The 16,311-nt window shown below is 50.6% G+C and overlaps 1 protein-coding gene across 5 annotated transcripts in view; it reads left to right on the top strand.

Annotated features, from left to right (window-relative positions):
• Positions 1–16,311, top strand: part of RPH3AL (rabphilin 3A like (without C2 domains)) — a 156,477-nt gene that overhangs the window by 98,354 nt on the left and 41,812 nt on the right. For 4 of the 5 annotated variants that reach the window (XM_082603702.1, XM_082603699.1, XM_082603698.1 and 1 more), the window contains exon 5: positions 6,349–6,435. The exons of the other annotated variant lie outside the window; for it this stretch is intronic. In XM_082603702.1, the coding sequence (XP_082459828.1) occupies positions 6,349–6,435 (87 nt within the window). The remainder of the gene's footprint in view (positions 1–6,348; positions 6,436–16,311) is intronic. 5 annotated transcript variants of the gene reach the window in all.

Here is a 16,311-nt window from a genome sequence, read left to right as displayed (position 1 = left end):
GCAAGTGATTTCCCAAAACATTTAGCATAGCCTTCCTTTAAATAGGAATTCTGCTTACCCATTTAAAATAGATTTCGACTTAGCACAATTCAATTTATGTTTTGGCCGCTCTCCTTCCAGATATTTTTCTGTGCATATATCTACTTCTAAATGGATATAGGCACATATACATATTTATATGGTAGAGAATCACACTAGGCTTACTGTTTATAACATGCTTTTTTAACTTAATTTATTGTGAACATTGCTCCATGTCAGTAAATACACAGTTCCGTCGTGATTGTTTTCATTCTGTCTGTTTACGTCGGCATTTTTATTGCCAAGTACCTTTCTCCAAAACACAATCGGATTTTTTTCCTTGCTGAAGATTTGAGTTCTAGCCTGGGGAACACACTGGGTGGCGTGGAATGCACACTCGTGGGCTGATTTCTTCACATTGTTCGTGCCTGTGCTGTGATTGTCTGGACACAGCCGTTTCTTTACCCTGCTTTCCTGGGGTGAGGATCGGGGGCAACCGCTCCATGAGCTTCATTGCTGCCTGGTTCCTAAGGAGAGACCATCTCACTGACAAACTTCAGTGGTGAAACTTGAAACTCTTGGGCAAGTCCTTTTCCAGTTTCAGTCTTGAAGCTCTTGGGCAAGTCCTTTTCCAGTTTCAGTCTTGAAGCTCTTGGGCAAGTCCTTTTCCAGTTTCAGTCTTCAAGCTCTTGGGCGAGTCCTTTTCCAGATGAGTTTTCCTCATTCATCAAGTCCTCCGCTCGATGGAACCCTCATTGAGGACAAAGGGCCATGCCTTGTTCATCTTCATCATTCCTAGAACAGCACCTTCCATCCAGTATTGAGTAAACGTTTGTTGAATTGAAGCACCAAATATTTTCAAATTAACCATCTCCATTATTCATTTCTGCAGCACAGCGTACGTTTTTCTGGCCTCCTTGTATGGAACATTTAAGCACAATTTCATCTCTTTGGTTGGCTGAGTGTCGGGAACACCGCTTTCTGTGTGATGGATGATGCAGCGAAGGCTTCAGGGCCTGTCACGGAGGACGTGGCTGATTCCCGGGTACTAAGTGCTCCGGAGGGGTGCGAGCAGTTTCGTTCCCACCCCCGCGTGGGCACCGCACCTGCTCCCTTCTAGTCGGCGGCAGCCTGGGGACTCCGCCATGAGTGTGAGGGCTCCGCGTGGAATGAGTCAGGGGCTCACGGTGAGGATGGGAAGCCCGGCCTGGGAGTGAGGTGCCCGAGCTCTGTGGTCTCCCAGACCTTGTCGTGCCTCTGACTCTGACCTACAGTGTGGGAAGGTGAAGGTGATGATGTTGGACGGAGAGGCGGGGTTCCAGGGAGTCTTGGGGTGACCGAAGTGGCCTAGGGCATGAGGATGCTCAGGAGGGCACCCCACAGACCTTGGAAAGAGTCTGAACACACAGGCAGCCTGCAGGATGCCCCCCTGGGGAGGCAGGCAGGAGTGGTCATGTGGAGGACGGGGCACGCATCTCTGCCCCCACCCTTAGCAAAGGACCCTCAGTGTCATTTCCTCTGTGGCCAGCCCGGCCTGGATTCATGCCCTGCCCACTGAGAGTGAGGCCCACTGGGCAGCAGTCCCACCACCCCTGACACCCCACCCCAGAGGAGGCTCTTCCTTGTCTGGTCTCCCGTTGCCTGACCAATCAGCATCACTTAGTGTGGACGGGGCACCCCCTGCCCCCTGCTGCCCAGTGAGTGTTTCCTGTTTCTGTGCGTCTCTCCCCCCCAGCAGGTTGGCACATTCCAGGAGGGGCCACATGTTGCCTTCTCAGGTGTAATGTTAAAAGTAGCTCTCATTTGTGTATTCATTTATTCCCCCAAAATTCAATATGCCAGATACCAGAAACAGGAAGGTGAACAGAGATAGACGTGGCCTCTGCCCTCTGGTTGTTGACAGCCTAATAGGGGAAGTGACCGTAGTTACACAGCCACACAAATGAGGGTAAGTCTTAGTGGAGGAGAAGAGACAAGAGCCCGTTAGGGAAGCTCCAACCGGGTAAGAAGGCAGGGAAGGCTTCCTTGAAGAAGCAGTGCTTTTGCTTTTGCTGAGGTCTGAAGGATGCATAGGCTAATAAGGAGAGCATGTGGTCAAGTACATCCCAGACAGAGAGAGCAGCACATGCCAAGGTCCAGTGGCAGGAAAAGCAGATGGAGGACCAGGGACTGAAGTCAGGCCAACACGGCTGGGGCTTGAGATGGAGAACGAGGCAGTGGAGTAGGGGAGAGGGGTGCAAGCTGCGGTCACAAGGAGGTAGGTCTACCCTGAGCAGGCCTCGTGCATCATGTGAAAGGGTGTGGTCTTCATCCAGAGGGCAACAGGAAGTCTCTGGAGGCTCTTAAGCTGGCAAGGACGGTAGACAGGACGTGATTAGATTTGCATCTTGAAAAGATCACGCTGGCTTCCATGCTGGGAGCCAACTGGAGGCTGGCCAAAGTGGGGTGGGGCCATGGTGCAGGCCCCGGAGATGGCAGTATGGATAGGGAGGGTGCTGGAGGAGAGTGGACAGTTCTAGTGAGATTTAGAGTTCTTGGAGTTGGATTATTCGGATGGGCAGGAGGGAGAGTGGGGATCGAGGATGATTCTGGGGTTTTGGCTTGTATGACTGATGCGTGTGGCATCCTTCACTGAGGCAGCTGTGCAGGACTGTGGTTGCTGCCTGCTCCTTGCCGTGAACTGTGCTGAGCACTTTCGTCAGTCATCTCCCTTGACCCTCCTAACTGTGACATGAGCCTACCTGTTACAACCGTCTTCAGGACAAGAAAATGAAGCTCAGAGAAGGTTAGTAACAAGTCCAAGGTTGCATCTAAATGACAGACGCTGCACTCCCCTGCCCCAAAGCCTGTGTCCCGTGGGCTACACCCTGAGCCACCCCCTTTCCCCATGCGTGTTCTGGGATGAGATGTACATTTGCAAAAGGAATGCATGGAGCGTCTGAGTCAGGCCCAGAAGCTAGACTTGGTTTGTTTAATGCTCAGACACAGTTTGAGGCTGCTGGAAGCATGAGAGAGCCAAGCCTGGGAAGCCAGCGCTCACTCACCCGGGGCAATTCCGCTCAATGGAAACCCACTTGTCAGGGAAGCTGGTGGCCACCCCCAGGCCCGGCTGTCCTTGACACGACTGTGCAGCGTTCCCTTTACACTGAGTTGATGTTGTGGCCGGCTCACACTCTCTCTCACTGGCTTTTTAAAATACCACCTGCTTAATTTTCTTTATTGGAACCTGGAACAAAGACCAAGACCATAAGGGGAAAAGGCTCGTTATTCTCTTCTTGGTCGAGATTTAATAGAACAGCAGTTATGTATTATTTGAACTGGGGCGTGTTATCTTTTTGCTGGCCCGGGTTCCCCAGCTGGAGACGCTGGAGCTTCTAAAGACGGACCAAGAGATGGCCGGGACTGACTGGGGGTTCCACTAATGATGGCTGGTAGCCTGAAAACAGGGCTGCCCGTGAGCCAGGGAGGGTATGCCCTGACATGTCACCCGCAACTCCCTCCAGAACCCCACAGGACAAGGGGAGGAGAGAACATTTGGGACATGCCCTCCATCCCTCCCCCACCAGGACTGGGAGCTGACCCAACAGCCTTTGACCCTGCCTCTGGAAGGCGACTGGTCCACACGGCTCCTGCCCCCAGGTCAGGTGGTTCCGTGTGCTGTGTTCTCTGGGTAGAAGACAGGACACAGCTTTCAAGCATTCTCTCCTAGCTTCTTTCTCTGCCGCCCAACAGCATTGATGATCAATCAATCAGATGCTATTTATCGAGGGCACGTGCACGCCCATCCTTCAAACCCTGCTTAAATGTCACTCCTTCAAGGCAGCCAGACATGCCCTTTGGCCTGGCAGGCAGGCCGGCCTGGGACTGAGCATTGGGTGCCTCACCGGGCCCCACCCTCCCAACACAGGGCTGTGCTCCACGTGGGTGCTCAGCTCTCCTAAGGTCCAGGAGAGGGGAGCTTCCTAAATCCTGATTGTCGCTACCTAACTGTGGGACTGCGGGCAGTCTTCAACATCTCTGAGGCTCATTTTCTTCACCTGTATGATGGACATCATGACACCCTTCACACTCTGTTGCCAGGGTGGCAGGGCCTGGTGCTCCATAATGGGAGGAACTGATCTTCTCTCCCGATTCCCAGCAGCATTGTCTGATTCAGCAACCTTGGGAGGGGGTTAAGGCACACTGCGCACTTGGAGGACGAGCTGTCATTGAACCGTACAAGCATGTAGAAAACTCAAGAGGAAAATCTCACCTCTCTGAGATGGCTCCACTAATTTTCCCATGTGTATCATCTATACGGGATCATGGGAACAAGCGGGAAAAACAGCCAACTGGCTTCAGCGCCTCCTTCTTCTCTTTACCCCAGGAAGGAGGGGCCCGTGCGTGTTTCCTTTTTTTAAAAAAATAAATTTATTTATTTATTATTATTATTATTTTTTTGGCTGTGTTGGGTCTTCGTTGCTGTGCACGGGCTTTCTCTAGTTGCAGTGAGCGGGGGCTACTCTTCGTTGCAGTGCGCAGGCTTCTCATTGTCGTGGCTTCTCTTGTTGCAGAGCACAGGCTCTAGGCGTACAGGCTTCAGTAGTTGTAGCACATGGGCTCAGTAGTTGTGGCTCGCAGGCTCTAGAGCACAGGCTCAGTAGTAGTGGTGCAGGGGCTTAATTGCTCCGTGGCACGTGGGATCTTCCCGGGCCAAGGCTCGAACCTGTGTCCCTTGCATTGGCAGGCAGATTCTTAACCACTGCACCACCAGGGAAGCCCCCCCCATGTGTGTTTCTTGAGGCCCATCTTATGGGCGCCCCTGTCCTAGAGGTAGAAGGGTTGGGGTGAGCATTGGAAGGGGTAGCAAGAGGCAGCTCTAGTGGGGAAGGGAGAGTCTCCAGACTGGTGGCTTGGGGCTCCAGGGGGACAGGCCGCTGGCCCCCAGAGAGGCGGCACCCCAGCCTGGCACAGATCCCAAACCCAGGCCTGACACAGAAGTGGCCAGGCCCCTTCCCCCTCCAAGGGACAGTGGGGGCTCAGAGGGAGAGCAGCACAGCAGCGAGCAGTCCGGCAGCACCCAGGGGACCCTTCCCAGACGTACTGAGCCACCAAAGACCCCAAGCCTGGGACCTTCGCGAGAGCCGGGCCCAAACAGACTGGGATGGACTTTCCTGCCAACCCAGAGGGACAGGAGCTTGGAGCAGATTATGATTTATTTGGAGAAATAAAAGAAAAATGACATTTCTTGTACCTGCGGGTCTGATGGAAGCGAATGCATACCCCCCACAAATGTATCATAGCTTCCCTTGTGCCACGAGCTGGTTCCTCACCTCCTGTGGCTCCACTGCCCAATCAGGCGGCGACAACATGCTCTGAAAAGCCAAGTTGGTGACATTTCCCTCTCCGTGGAGAGGTGTGCTCCTTGCTCAGTTGGCAGCCTGCAGAAAAGGCCAAGCCGCAAATGTAGCCTTCCCTCGACAGGAGAGAGGAGAGAGCCCCAAGCCCCGCAGGGACCGGGCAGCCTCCACGCAGCGGCAGAAAGATGGATTGATTAGCTGGTGTGACTGTTCTCTGAGGAGGACCCGCCGTCCCTGAACCAGACTCTGCCTGGATTAGCCCAGAAGCGGCCTCAGCCCCGCCAAGTGCCCCTGTGCCTCCTGGTGCTTTTCCCTCCAGGGCTTGTGGCTGTGCATCTCGGGGAAGCAAAATATGCACCAAGAAGTTATATGATCTTCAGCAACTCTGTAGGAGAAACACTGCAGAGACTAGGTTCTGGCTGCTTACGTGTCCAGGGGCAGTTATATAGCAGCTCTAGAGGCAGACCTGAGTCTGTTACTTAGTCGCTGCGTGAACTTGAGCAATTCTCAAACTACTGCCTGTAAAATGGGCCTAATTCTTATATAATAGGGGTCCTGGGATCGTTCAATGAAGGGCCTTGGCATGAAGGAAGTGCCCAAGCGGTCACTGGTATTTCTCACCATATCATGGTCTTACCTTGTCAGGCACACAAGTGAATTTTTTGCATGGTTATATACAAACTGTTTTCTTTGCTCCATGTTCTTTTTTTTTTGTTTTTCTTTTTTTTTATTTATTTATTTGTTCCTGGTCTTCCCTTCCTTTCACTATTCCATGCTCTTGGAGATCCTTGGATGGGCACACCTATTGTGCCCCAAAGCCAGCTACGGGTTTTAGATGATCTGTATCCTTTGGGTTATCTCCCCTTGGGGCCTGAAGCAAAAGCCATCCCCTCAGAAGGTGCCAAAGGGCTCCTTGGTTATAGTTTTCCCAGCCCCTCAGCTGAGGAGGAAGGGACTGAGTGTTTACGTTCCCGTGTCCTCTCTCTTGTAGAAAGTCTGCACCAAATGCGGGATCGAGGCCTCCCCCGGCCAGAAGCGGCCCCTGTGGCTGTGTAAGATCTGCAGTGAGCAGAGAGAGGTAGGGTACCCGGGGCAGCGGGGTCTGGGGGGGGCCGGGGCGGGGCCTGGGCGGGGCCAAGGCATGCACGAATTCAGGGAAGTTCATGGTTGGTCACGGAGAGGGGCTTCTCAGAAGGCCAAGGAGGGCCTACCAGGGGCAGCCCGGGACGAGGGTGGGGAGGGCAGCCGGCTTGCTTGCCCGTTCCCCAGTGCAGGGGGGGCAGTGGGCCCTGGTTCTGCTCTGCCTGGGGTCCATGGTTTCAGTGGGGAGCCCCCTGCACTGAGTATAGGTCGCAGGTGGCATTTCATGGGCATCTATTATTATCATAACAGAAATGGCTGCCCCGGGTTGAAGGTTCACTCTGCGCGCAGCACCGTGCTAAGTTCTTTACACGAATGAATTCATTTCAACCTTATGCACCCCCACAGGCCAGTGCGGTTATCATCCCCTTTTAATGATGGGGAAATGGAGACGCAGGAGGTTTAGTATCTTGTGGGCACCGAGCTAGTTAGTGGGTCTGACCGTGGTCTAGCCGTGGTCTAGCCGTGGTCTGCTGTGATGACACCGCCCCCAAAGTCCCTTCTGTTTCTAAATTTCTATCATTCTACTTCTGATCCCATTTGAAGGGAAGAAATCAAGGCTCAGCAAGGACTCTGAGGCAGTATCAGATGGGGGGCTCGAACCTACGTCTCCCAACCCCAAACCCAGGGCTTTCCTCACTGTGCCAGGGTCAGGAGTGGGGCTAAAACAGTGGAGGACCTTGTCAGGCAGCTCCTGGGGAAGGTCGTGGGCCAGGGATCTCAGGAAGAGAAGGAGTCGGGTAGAGGGAAGATGCCCCAGGTTTTCTAGATGTGGATTTATTTTTTTTTACTTGTCTGCTTGGTGATTAATATGCGCCTTTCATCTGAGGATCCATAAAATGTCTTTAGTTAGGGAAAATCCTCAGCCATGATATCCTTGAATATTGCTGCCCTGCCCTTCCAAGTCTCCTCTCCTGGAAACCCTGTGGGATACAGTTCTGAGCCTCTCCATCCATTCTCCACAGCTCCCAACTGTGCTTTCTCATTTTTCTTCTTTACCTTTCTGAGCTACTTTCTGGGTAAATTCTTCAGTACTGCTTTCCAGCTCGCTAAATCTTTGAGACTCTTTGTTGGTTGTCTCTCTCAGCAACAGCTTTCCTCGGGTGTTTTTGGAATTGGGGTTTGTCTGCTCATCTTGCGTGGGAGTCCGTCTCTCTCTCTTTCTCTCCTTGCTCACCACCTCCACCCAGCTCTCCTTTGCCGAGTGATTTCAAGTTGCCTCCACCCAGGTCCTGGGTCCCCCGGTGCAGGGCCAGCTGTCTTGGGTTAGTGATGAGCTGCATGTTCACAGCAATAACGGGATTATTCCTGGAGCCAATCGTCAAAGCCATAGGCAGTCTGGCCAGGCCCTGGCTACGTGTGTGCTTCTTCCAGCTTCTCTCACTATTCACATTCACAGATAAGCTTTAGTCTCAGGAGGGTGGGGAGGTGGTACCTCTGCTTTTCTCAGCTTCCTCCCTCAGATGGAAAGTGCTTTTTCACCAGCCCCCATTTCAGGGACTGGTCCCCCACCCCCCATGGGAGACTTTTAGTCCCTGTACCCTTGGAAAACCAATCTTCCAACTCCGTCCAACTGCTTCTGGGTTCTGAGTCAGCAGGCTGTGCCTTCAGCCCCTCAAAATAGTAAATATTTGGACCTTCTGATCCATCAAGATATATATTTTACTTCTGAGCACAGTTGAGCTTCCTTGCTGGAATCTTTTCATGGATCACTGCCGTGTCTTTGGAACAGGGAAGTTAGTAGGCAGGGCCTCCGAGCATGAACTAACACTCTAGTCTGTCTTGCCCAGAGGTCCCTGATTTCTCCTCCTGAAATGGAGACGATAATACGTATTTCATGGAGATACTGTGAAAATTCAGCAACATCCTTACAGTAGACAAAGTGTCCAACCTAGAATAGGCACTCCATCAATATTAGAAGCCTACCTCTCTGACCCAGCTGGAAATCCCCCTCTGAACTTGGGGTCCTTCTGGGCTTCAAGGGGTCCCTTTTAAGATGCAGGCATCCATGAGAGAGGAAAATTCCCTAAAATACTATCTTGTAGGAGATTCCTGAGCAGGATGACAAGACACGGCCAAGCTGTGGGGAGGACAGAGATGAAGGAATTGTCAAGGAAAAGGAGGGGGATGAGAGGAAAGACAAATGTAGCAAATGTAATAATTTAGTGGAGGGCTTGGGTGGGAGTCAGCTGCCCCCGTCCAGCCCTACCATGAGTTACCGTCGCGCTCATTAATAGTCCTGAGCTACCACAGGCAGCGTCCACCAGCAGCCCGTCCTAATCTCCGAGCGCTCCGATGCCCAGAAAAGTCTGAAATAGCTTAGGATGAATTTTCTTATCTTTCCTAGAGTAAAGAATACGAGGCAGTGCACTGTGCTATCAGTTTGTCCTTGAATTTCTAGAGGCTGATAAAACTGAGCAAGATCAAGGATGCTGTATTCCCTCTCTGCAGGACCAGGCAGACTGTGGGCGTTTAGGAGGTGTGGACGGGCCCTAAAAGTATGTGTGTCTGTCTGGGTGCCTGTGGATACCATACCCAAGCGCTGCATTTTCCTGCCTGCTTTTGGGGTGGGAGAGTGCCAGGGAAATTGGTTTCCTACTGCCTTTTCTTTCCCGTAGAAAAATATCTAATCGCAACAAAGAGATAGCTAAATGGAAAGAGCATTTGAAATGTCATTTTAAGTGCCACATAGAGCTGGTTCTGAGTCTGTGATAAAAATGTGGAGTTCAGTCGTGCAGCAAAAACCATGTCCTGATGGAAGATCTTGCCTTTTCTGGTGGAAACTCTCATATTTCTGTGCCCAAACACGCTTATCTTCCTTTTCCATTTGACTCTTCTCTGCTGTCATCTTTGGCTGTGATTATAAGTATTTTTTTCTGGAGTGAGTCGAATGTTGGTTACATGTCCCTGGGACCATCAGGTTGGCATTGCTGCCTGTTTTGTGCACTTCAGTGATGCAGTGGTGTCAGCTTCAGCCCCTCTGCCTTTGAGGAGCTTACAATCTCACGCATTTATTTGTTCAGGCATTCAGTGCTTATTTATTGGGCATCTTCTATGCACCAGGCAAAAGAACTCTTCTCATGGGAGAGGGAGACCACAAATGCAATAAAGTAAGTTCTGCCATGTCACAGATGGTGAAAAAGTACTTGGTAAAGGGGACGGGGTGATGGGAACATAGGGGTAGCTGCTATTTTATACAGGGGTCAGGAAGGGGCTCACTGATAAAATGTCATTTGAGCTGAGGTGTGGAGCACACTATATGGCTGTGTGGACAGAAAGCATTCCAAGTAAAGGGTACTGCAAGCGCAAAGGCCCTGAGGCAGGTGTGTCCTTCGTAGGTTTGAGGAACAGCAAGGAGAACAGTGTGACTGGAGCAAAGTCAAGTTCAGGAGAGGAGGTCAGAGACGTGGCAGGGGGTCAGATCATGTTGGTCCTTGTAGATCCTTGGAAGGACTTTGGCTTTTACTCTGAGTGAAATGGGGAGCCCCCGAAGGTCTGAAGTAGAGGAGAAGCGTGACCTGAATCCTCCCCCAGTTTTTAAAGGATACTCTGGCTACTGTGTTGAGTATAAATTATAGACTATAATGTCAGAGTTAGTACCATGATATTTCATCTTTCTTATTTAATATTACCCCAGATATTTAAATTCTTGACTGTTGTTACCCTTAGAAGTTTTCATTTTTTAAAAAATATTTTATACATTTTACTCTCTTCTGATTATAAAATTAGTATGGATCATTGACATTCACAATGTATAGAAAGCATAAAGAAATATACACTCTCCCAAAATGCATGATCTTATCATCCAGAGACAATCACTGTTAACATTGTGGCATAATTACTTTCTCTCTTTTTTCTGTGTCTTTTTTCTTTATATTGTTGAACCTCTGTTTTTTTTTTTTTTTCTTTTTGCGGTATGCGGGCCTCTCACTGTTGTGGCCTCTCCCGTTGCGGAGCACAGGCTCCGGATGCGCAGGCCCAGCGGCCGTGGCTCACGGGCCCAGCCGCTCCGCGGCATATGGGATCCTCCCAGACCGGGGCACGAACCCGTATCCCCTGCATCGGCAGGCGGACTCTCAACCACTGCGCCACCAGGGAGGCCCTGAACCTCTGTTTTAAAATTAACATTTTATCGTAAGCAGTTCTCAGTGTAATCAGTAACTCTTTGTAAACATTCTGTCATATGGGTATTCTGCTAATTTAAGCCATCTGAGTTATTTCCTTTTTTTCCTTCTCATTGCTAATTGCTTTATATATCTGTGTACATAGCTCTTTGCCTACATTTGAGATTATGTCCTCAGAATGGATACTTAGAAGGGAAAACTAAACATCAGTGTTTATAGTCCCTCTTTACCTATAGACCCTTGAGTTATTGCTTTTGACTTATAATTAGCTGGCTATGTGATCTTAAATAATGACATGTGGACAGTGTATTTTCTGAGTCTTTTGCTATCTGGTAATAGCTGTTGCCTTTATACAAAAAACACAGTGACTTGACTGATAATGCAATTGATCATAATCTTTCCCACTCAAAATTCTGTGAGTTTGGCTTCTGTTGTCTAACCGACCACACGTGAAAAGAACCACCATGAGGGAGAGTAGGCAGAATCAGTGCCCAGGGAACTAGAGATAATAGTGAAACTGTGAAAGAAATATAAATAAGTTTTTTTTTTTTTGGCCTCACTGCACGGCATGTGGGATCTTAGCTCCCCGACCAGGGATCGAGCCCGTGCCCCCTGCAGCGGAAGCACGGAGTCCTAACCACTGGACTGCCAGGAAAGTCCAAATAAGTTTTTAAATTAAGTAAAAGAGATAAGAGAGGCAATAAAAGCCAAACTGAACAAACAGGACATTTGAAAAAAGAATGAGCAATTTTGAAAAAGAAGCAAATGAACCATTTTCATTTCTAAAAATGAAAAATGTTATTAAGGAATTCACAAACTCAATCAAATGATACTTCAGTAATTTTTTAGACCAGTAAACCTTGTCATTCCCATTAACAGAGACAGATGTTTTCTTATCATTTGCTTCTTATGCATTGTTTTTTATTTTTTTATTTTTTATTTTTTTTTTGCGGTACGTGGGCCTCGCGCTGTTGTGGCCTCTCCCGTTGCGGAGCACAGGCTCTGGATGCGCAGGCTCAACGGCCATGGCTCACGGGCCCAGCCGCTCCGCGGCATGCGGAATCCTCCCAGACCGGGGCACGAACCCGTGTCCCCCTCATCGGCAGGCGGGCTCTCAACCACTGCGCCACCAGGGAAGCCCTGTTTTTTATTTTTGATCCCTGGTTGGCACTCCCAACAGCTTGGAGTCCCTGGCCCCTGATATCCACTGTACTGACTGCCATGAATATGATGTTTTTTGTGACCACATGAAACTACAGTCTTTACCTAATTAAACCAGCTGCTTATATAAGTGTTCGGCCTCCCAGCTCCCTGTCCCACCTCATTTCTATTCCCTCTGTGGATGGGCACGTTCTTTGGTCACTTTCCTGGTTTCCTTGTCGGCAAATTAATAAACTCTGATATAAGTTCAAGATTTAAAGACACAGAAAAGGGAATAAGGGACTTCCCTAGCAGTCCAGTGGTTAAGACTTTGCCTTCCAATGCAGGGGGTGCAGGTTCAATCCCACATGACTCATGGCCAAAAAACCAAAACATAAAACAGAAGCAATATTGTAACAAATTCAATAAAAGACTTTAAAAATGATCCACATCAAAAAAAAAATCTAAAAAAAAAAAAGAAAGAAAGAAAGAAAAGGGAATGAGACATCCCTCAGTGGACTGGTTAAATAGCACATCAGGCACACCTGCAGAACCCCAGGGAAGGAACTTTTGAACCAGAGACAGTTTCCAGGATGCAGTGTAGGCAACAAGCAGATGTAGCCCGTGAAGTCAAAACTGAGAACAGGAGAAGGCAGGCTGACAAGATCTGATGCTCAGCATAAAGTAGTTTTTGTTTGTTTGTTTGTTTGTTTTTCCGATACGCGGGCCTCTCACGGTTGTGGTCTCTCCTGTTGCGGAGCACAGGCTCCGGACATGCAGGCTCAGCGGCCGTGGCTCACGGGCCAAGCCGCTCTGCGGCATGTGGGATCTTCCCGGACCGGGACATGAACCCGTGTCCCCTGCATCGGCAGGCCGACTCTCAACCACTGCGCCACCAGGGAAGCCCCATAAAGTAGTTTTGAAGGCAAGAACAGAGACGTGGGGGAGGAGTCTGAAGCCAGGTGTATGCTTTTATTCCCTTTTAAATAACCTGGTAGTATTATTTATGCCTATATTTGGAAGTTAATAATGTCATCTGGATATGCCTAGGTCATTTTCACTGATTTTTGTCTAGGACAAACATATTTGGATCTTCCATTCAGAAAAGCTTTTCAATTATGTTTTTGCTTATTGCTTTGTTCCTGAACTAGTCTGGTCTCTTCTTGGGAGCATTTGTAATTTGAAGAGTGCATTTCCATTCTCTGCCTTGTGTATTTATCATCTTCTACCAAGTCATTTTCAAGTTCTTTTCATTTTTCCCTCCATTCCAAAAAATCTTAAAACTTTTCTTCCATGTCACTGATTCCTTTTTTCTTTTTTGGTCTGACTTTGGTGGTTTCCTGTGTTTGGTCTTGGTGGTTGCACACGTGCCTTTATCCCCCTCCTGATGCTGTGAGAGCTGCAGGCCCAGGGTTTACCAGAAGCAGCCCAAGCACTGCTCACAGCCCCTTTCCTTTGTCTGGGATTCTGCTCCATGGAGGAGGTACCCTGATTCTCCTGGGACCTGGCCCTCTGGCCATCAGAACTAGGGAGGACTTGGAAATCTGTAGCCCCTAGTTTGGCTCTCCCACCTCTCCCCACTCTCCCACGATTGAGCTTTACTTAAGAAAACACACCTTCCCAGATGCAGTTCACTGTTGCCAGCTCCTTCCTGCTCCTGCCTGGTTGTTTGCTGGGAGTCTATTTCCCATCCATAAAGACAGAATTAGAGGAGGGAGGACAGCCCCTGAGCAGCACCAGAAACCCGTAGTCATGCCACGCCAGGAAGGCTGCCCAGGGACAGCCCTGATCCTGCACCCTGATCCCTGCTAGGCAGGCAAGGGTGGGTGGACCAGTGACACCCATTTCATCCATCCCACTCGCCTGTCTTCAGAGGGGAGACTGACTGTAGGTGAAATGTCAGATCCCTTCTGTGCTGGTGTTCGCGTGCCCTTTATTCACGAGCTTTCTTGGGTGTGTTAGTGCGAGCTTGGGAAGGACCTCATCAGGGGCTTCTAAACACATGATGTTGCAAGCCAGAAATTCACGTCATTGATTGTTTAGCCTTTAATCCGATTCATTCAAAAAAAAAAAAAGTGACTCATTCAAAGTTATACTGTAATCAGGGGGAAAGTTAATTGGAATCCAGATTCCCCAGGATTCTAGAAACCATTCCTTCAGCCTCTAAAATGTACCTTTGGAGTAGGAAGGCTTCTTTGAGGATGCAGGCATTCTCTGAGGGGGATGAGCTAGAAAGGGGAGAGGCCAATTTGTAAGTAATTGGAAGCTGATTAATACAATTAGAGCATTCTCCTCCGCTCGGCGGCCGCTGTGCTTTCCCTGTTTCACTCAGCAGCCTGATGATAGCTCAGTGGAGACCGGGCTGCACCAACACTTACTGTGTTTCCTGCAGTGCTTTTCACATAAAAGGTGTTCGGGAAAGGTTTGCTGATTGAAAGAGACATTTGCAAAAGAGGAAAGCGGGTTCCTTGTTTAGATCACTTTAGAACCTTTTCCCATCCGGGGGCTTTTGATTTTCCTGTAGTCTTATCACAGATGGCCCTGGCTGGCGTCCCACGGTGCCCATGGATGCTAGGTCTGTATTCCTGCTTCCGGCCCCTCTCTCCTTGTTGCTTCTTTTTTTTTTTTTTTTTTTTCAGTACGCGGGCCTCTCACTGCTGTGGCCTCTCCCATTGCGGAGCACAGGCTCCAGACGTGCAGGCTCAGCGGCCATGGCTCACAGGCCCAACCACTCCGCGGCATGTGGGATCCTCCCGGACCGGGGCACGAACCCGTGTCCCCTGCATCGGCAGGCGGACTCTCAACCTCTGCGCCACCAGGGAAGCCCTCCTTGTTGCTTCTTGATTGACTGAAAGGGGAATTTGTGGAGTAGGAAAGTGGCTTCACATGGCGGTTTTTAAATCATCTCAACCCCCCCCCCCCACCAGGCTGGCGGGTAACCAGTAGCCCAGTTAGGGCCCCTGGGGAGGGTCCACCTTGGCACAAGCCTGCAGGAGGTTGGGAGAATCAGGGGCTCCCTCGCTCCCAGCTGGAGCCCGTGGGAAGCAGCCATGCCAGCCGAGCCCAGCATCCTCGTGGCACTTGGCTCCCAGGAGGGCAGCCCGTGCTCACCGCAAGCTGCCATCTGCTTCCCCACGCTGGTTCTCTTCTGGCCCTGCTGTTACTTGCAGTTTGGATTTTTGCTGCAAACAGCTTTGCCAGAGGGTCGCCTCCAGAGGCCCGGGGGTGCGCTCAGGAGTGGGTGGCTGGTGCACGGGCGGCTGCCTGAGCACCCCGCCGTCTGTGTCTGGCTCGCTCTGGGTTGCTGCCACTGCGGCCCCAGGGGACCCGGATGGTCACACTTCCTCAGTGTGTCGGCCACCACCCACGTGCCCTGCTTTGCCAAGTGGAGCAGCTATCAGCGCAGGCTCCTGGCCTCCCACACAGGCGGAAGCAGCAGGAGGAGGAGGGTCCTGGGGCCCAGCAGCCCCCCTTCCTCCTGTGGGGAGGCAGAGTGGTCTCCCACCCCTCCCTGCCCCTTATTTGGGGTGCCTACCTGGGCCCATGTCCATGCGCTGGAGAAAGAACTTTCCTCTCTCAGGTGCTGCCTGATCCAAGAGGGAACTGACTTTCTCACCGTTGCACTCCAGTCCGCTGAGCCTGGTGTCCTAGCTGGGAGTCCAGTCTGGCTCTGAGTAGCAGGCATTAACTCAGCACCCACTGTAGGCCAGTCAGTATCTTGCTTCACCCTCACTGGAGCCCAGTGAGGTATTCACTCTTGTCCTCGTGTCACTTGCCCAAAGACACCAGGTAGTAATTGACGGAGCAGGGGTTGAAGCCAGGTGTGTCTGCCTCCAAAACTCCTTCTGACAACTCTACTGTCTATTCATGCATTCATTCATTTATTCATTCATTCATGTAATAGTCATTGAGTATTTACTATGGGCTGGGCACTGTCTTAGGCCCTTGGAAAATAGTGATGAACAAATCAGCCAACTATCTCTGCCTTGAGTTTACATTTTAGCAGGGACCAGGGGAGGAGAGAAGGAACAGACAATAAACATAACCGTTGCAGGAAGGGGGGACCCCTTCCAGGGCCCGAGAGCGGGCTCTGGTCTCACACTCGGAAATGAATTATCCGAGGAGACACACGTGCTGACAAAGCAAGAGACTTAATTGGGAAGGGGCCTCCGGGCAGAGAGCAGGAGGGTCGGGGAACCCGGGAGAACTGCTCTGCCATGTGGCTCGCAGACTCGGGTTTTATGGTCATGGGGTTAGTTTCCGGGTTGTCTCTGGCCACTCATTCTGACTCAGGGTCTTTCCTGGTGGCGCTCGCATCACTCAGCCAAGATGGAGTCCAGCGAGAAGGATTCTGGGAGGTTGGTAGGACATACGGGCTGGCGTCTCCTCTCTCCTTTTGACCTTTCCTGAATTCTTCCGGTTGGTGGTAGCTTGTTAGTTCCCCGTTCCTTACCAGGACCTCCTGTTGTTAAGATAACTCATGCAAATGGCTACTATCTTGCCTGGCCAGGGTGGGCAGTTTCAGTCAGTGGTTCCCCTAACATAACCAA

This window comes from Mesoplodon mirus, assembly GCF_964341445.2.
Source record: "Mesoplodon mirus genome assembly, chromosome: 18".
Lineage (NCBI taxonomy): Eukaryota > Metazoa > Chordata > Mammalia > Artiodactyla > Ziphiidae > Mesoplodon > Mesoplodon mirus.
The sequence above is the reverse complement of the archived record's forward strand: the minus strand, read 5'-3'. Positions and strand labels throughout refer to the sequence as shown.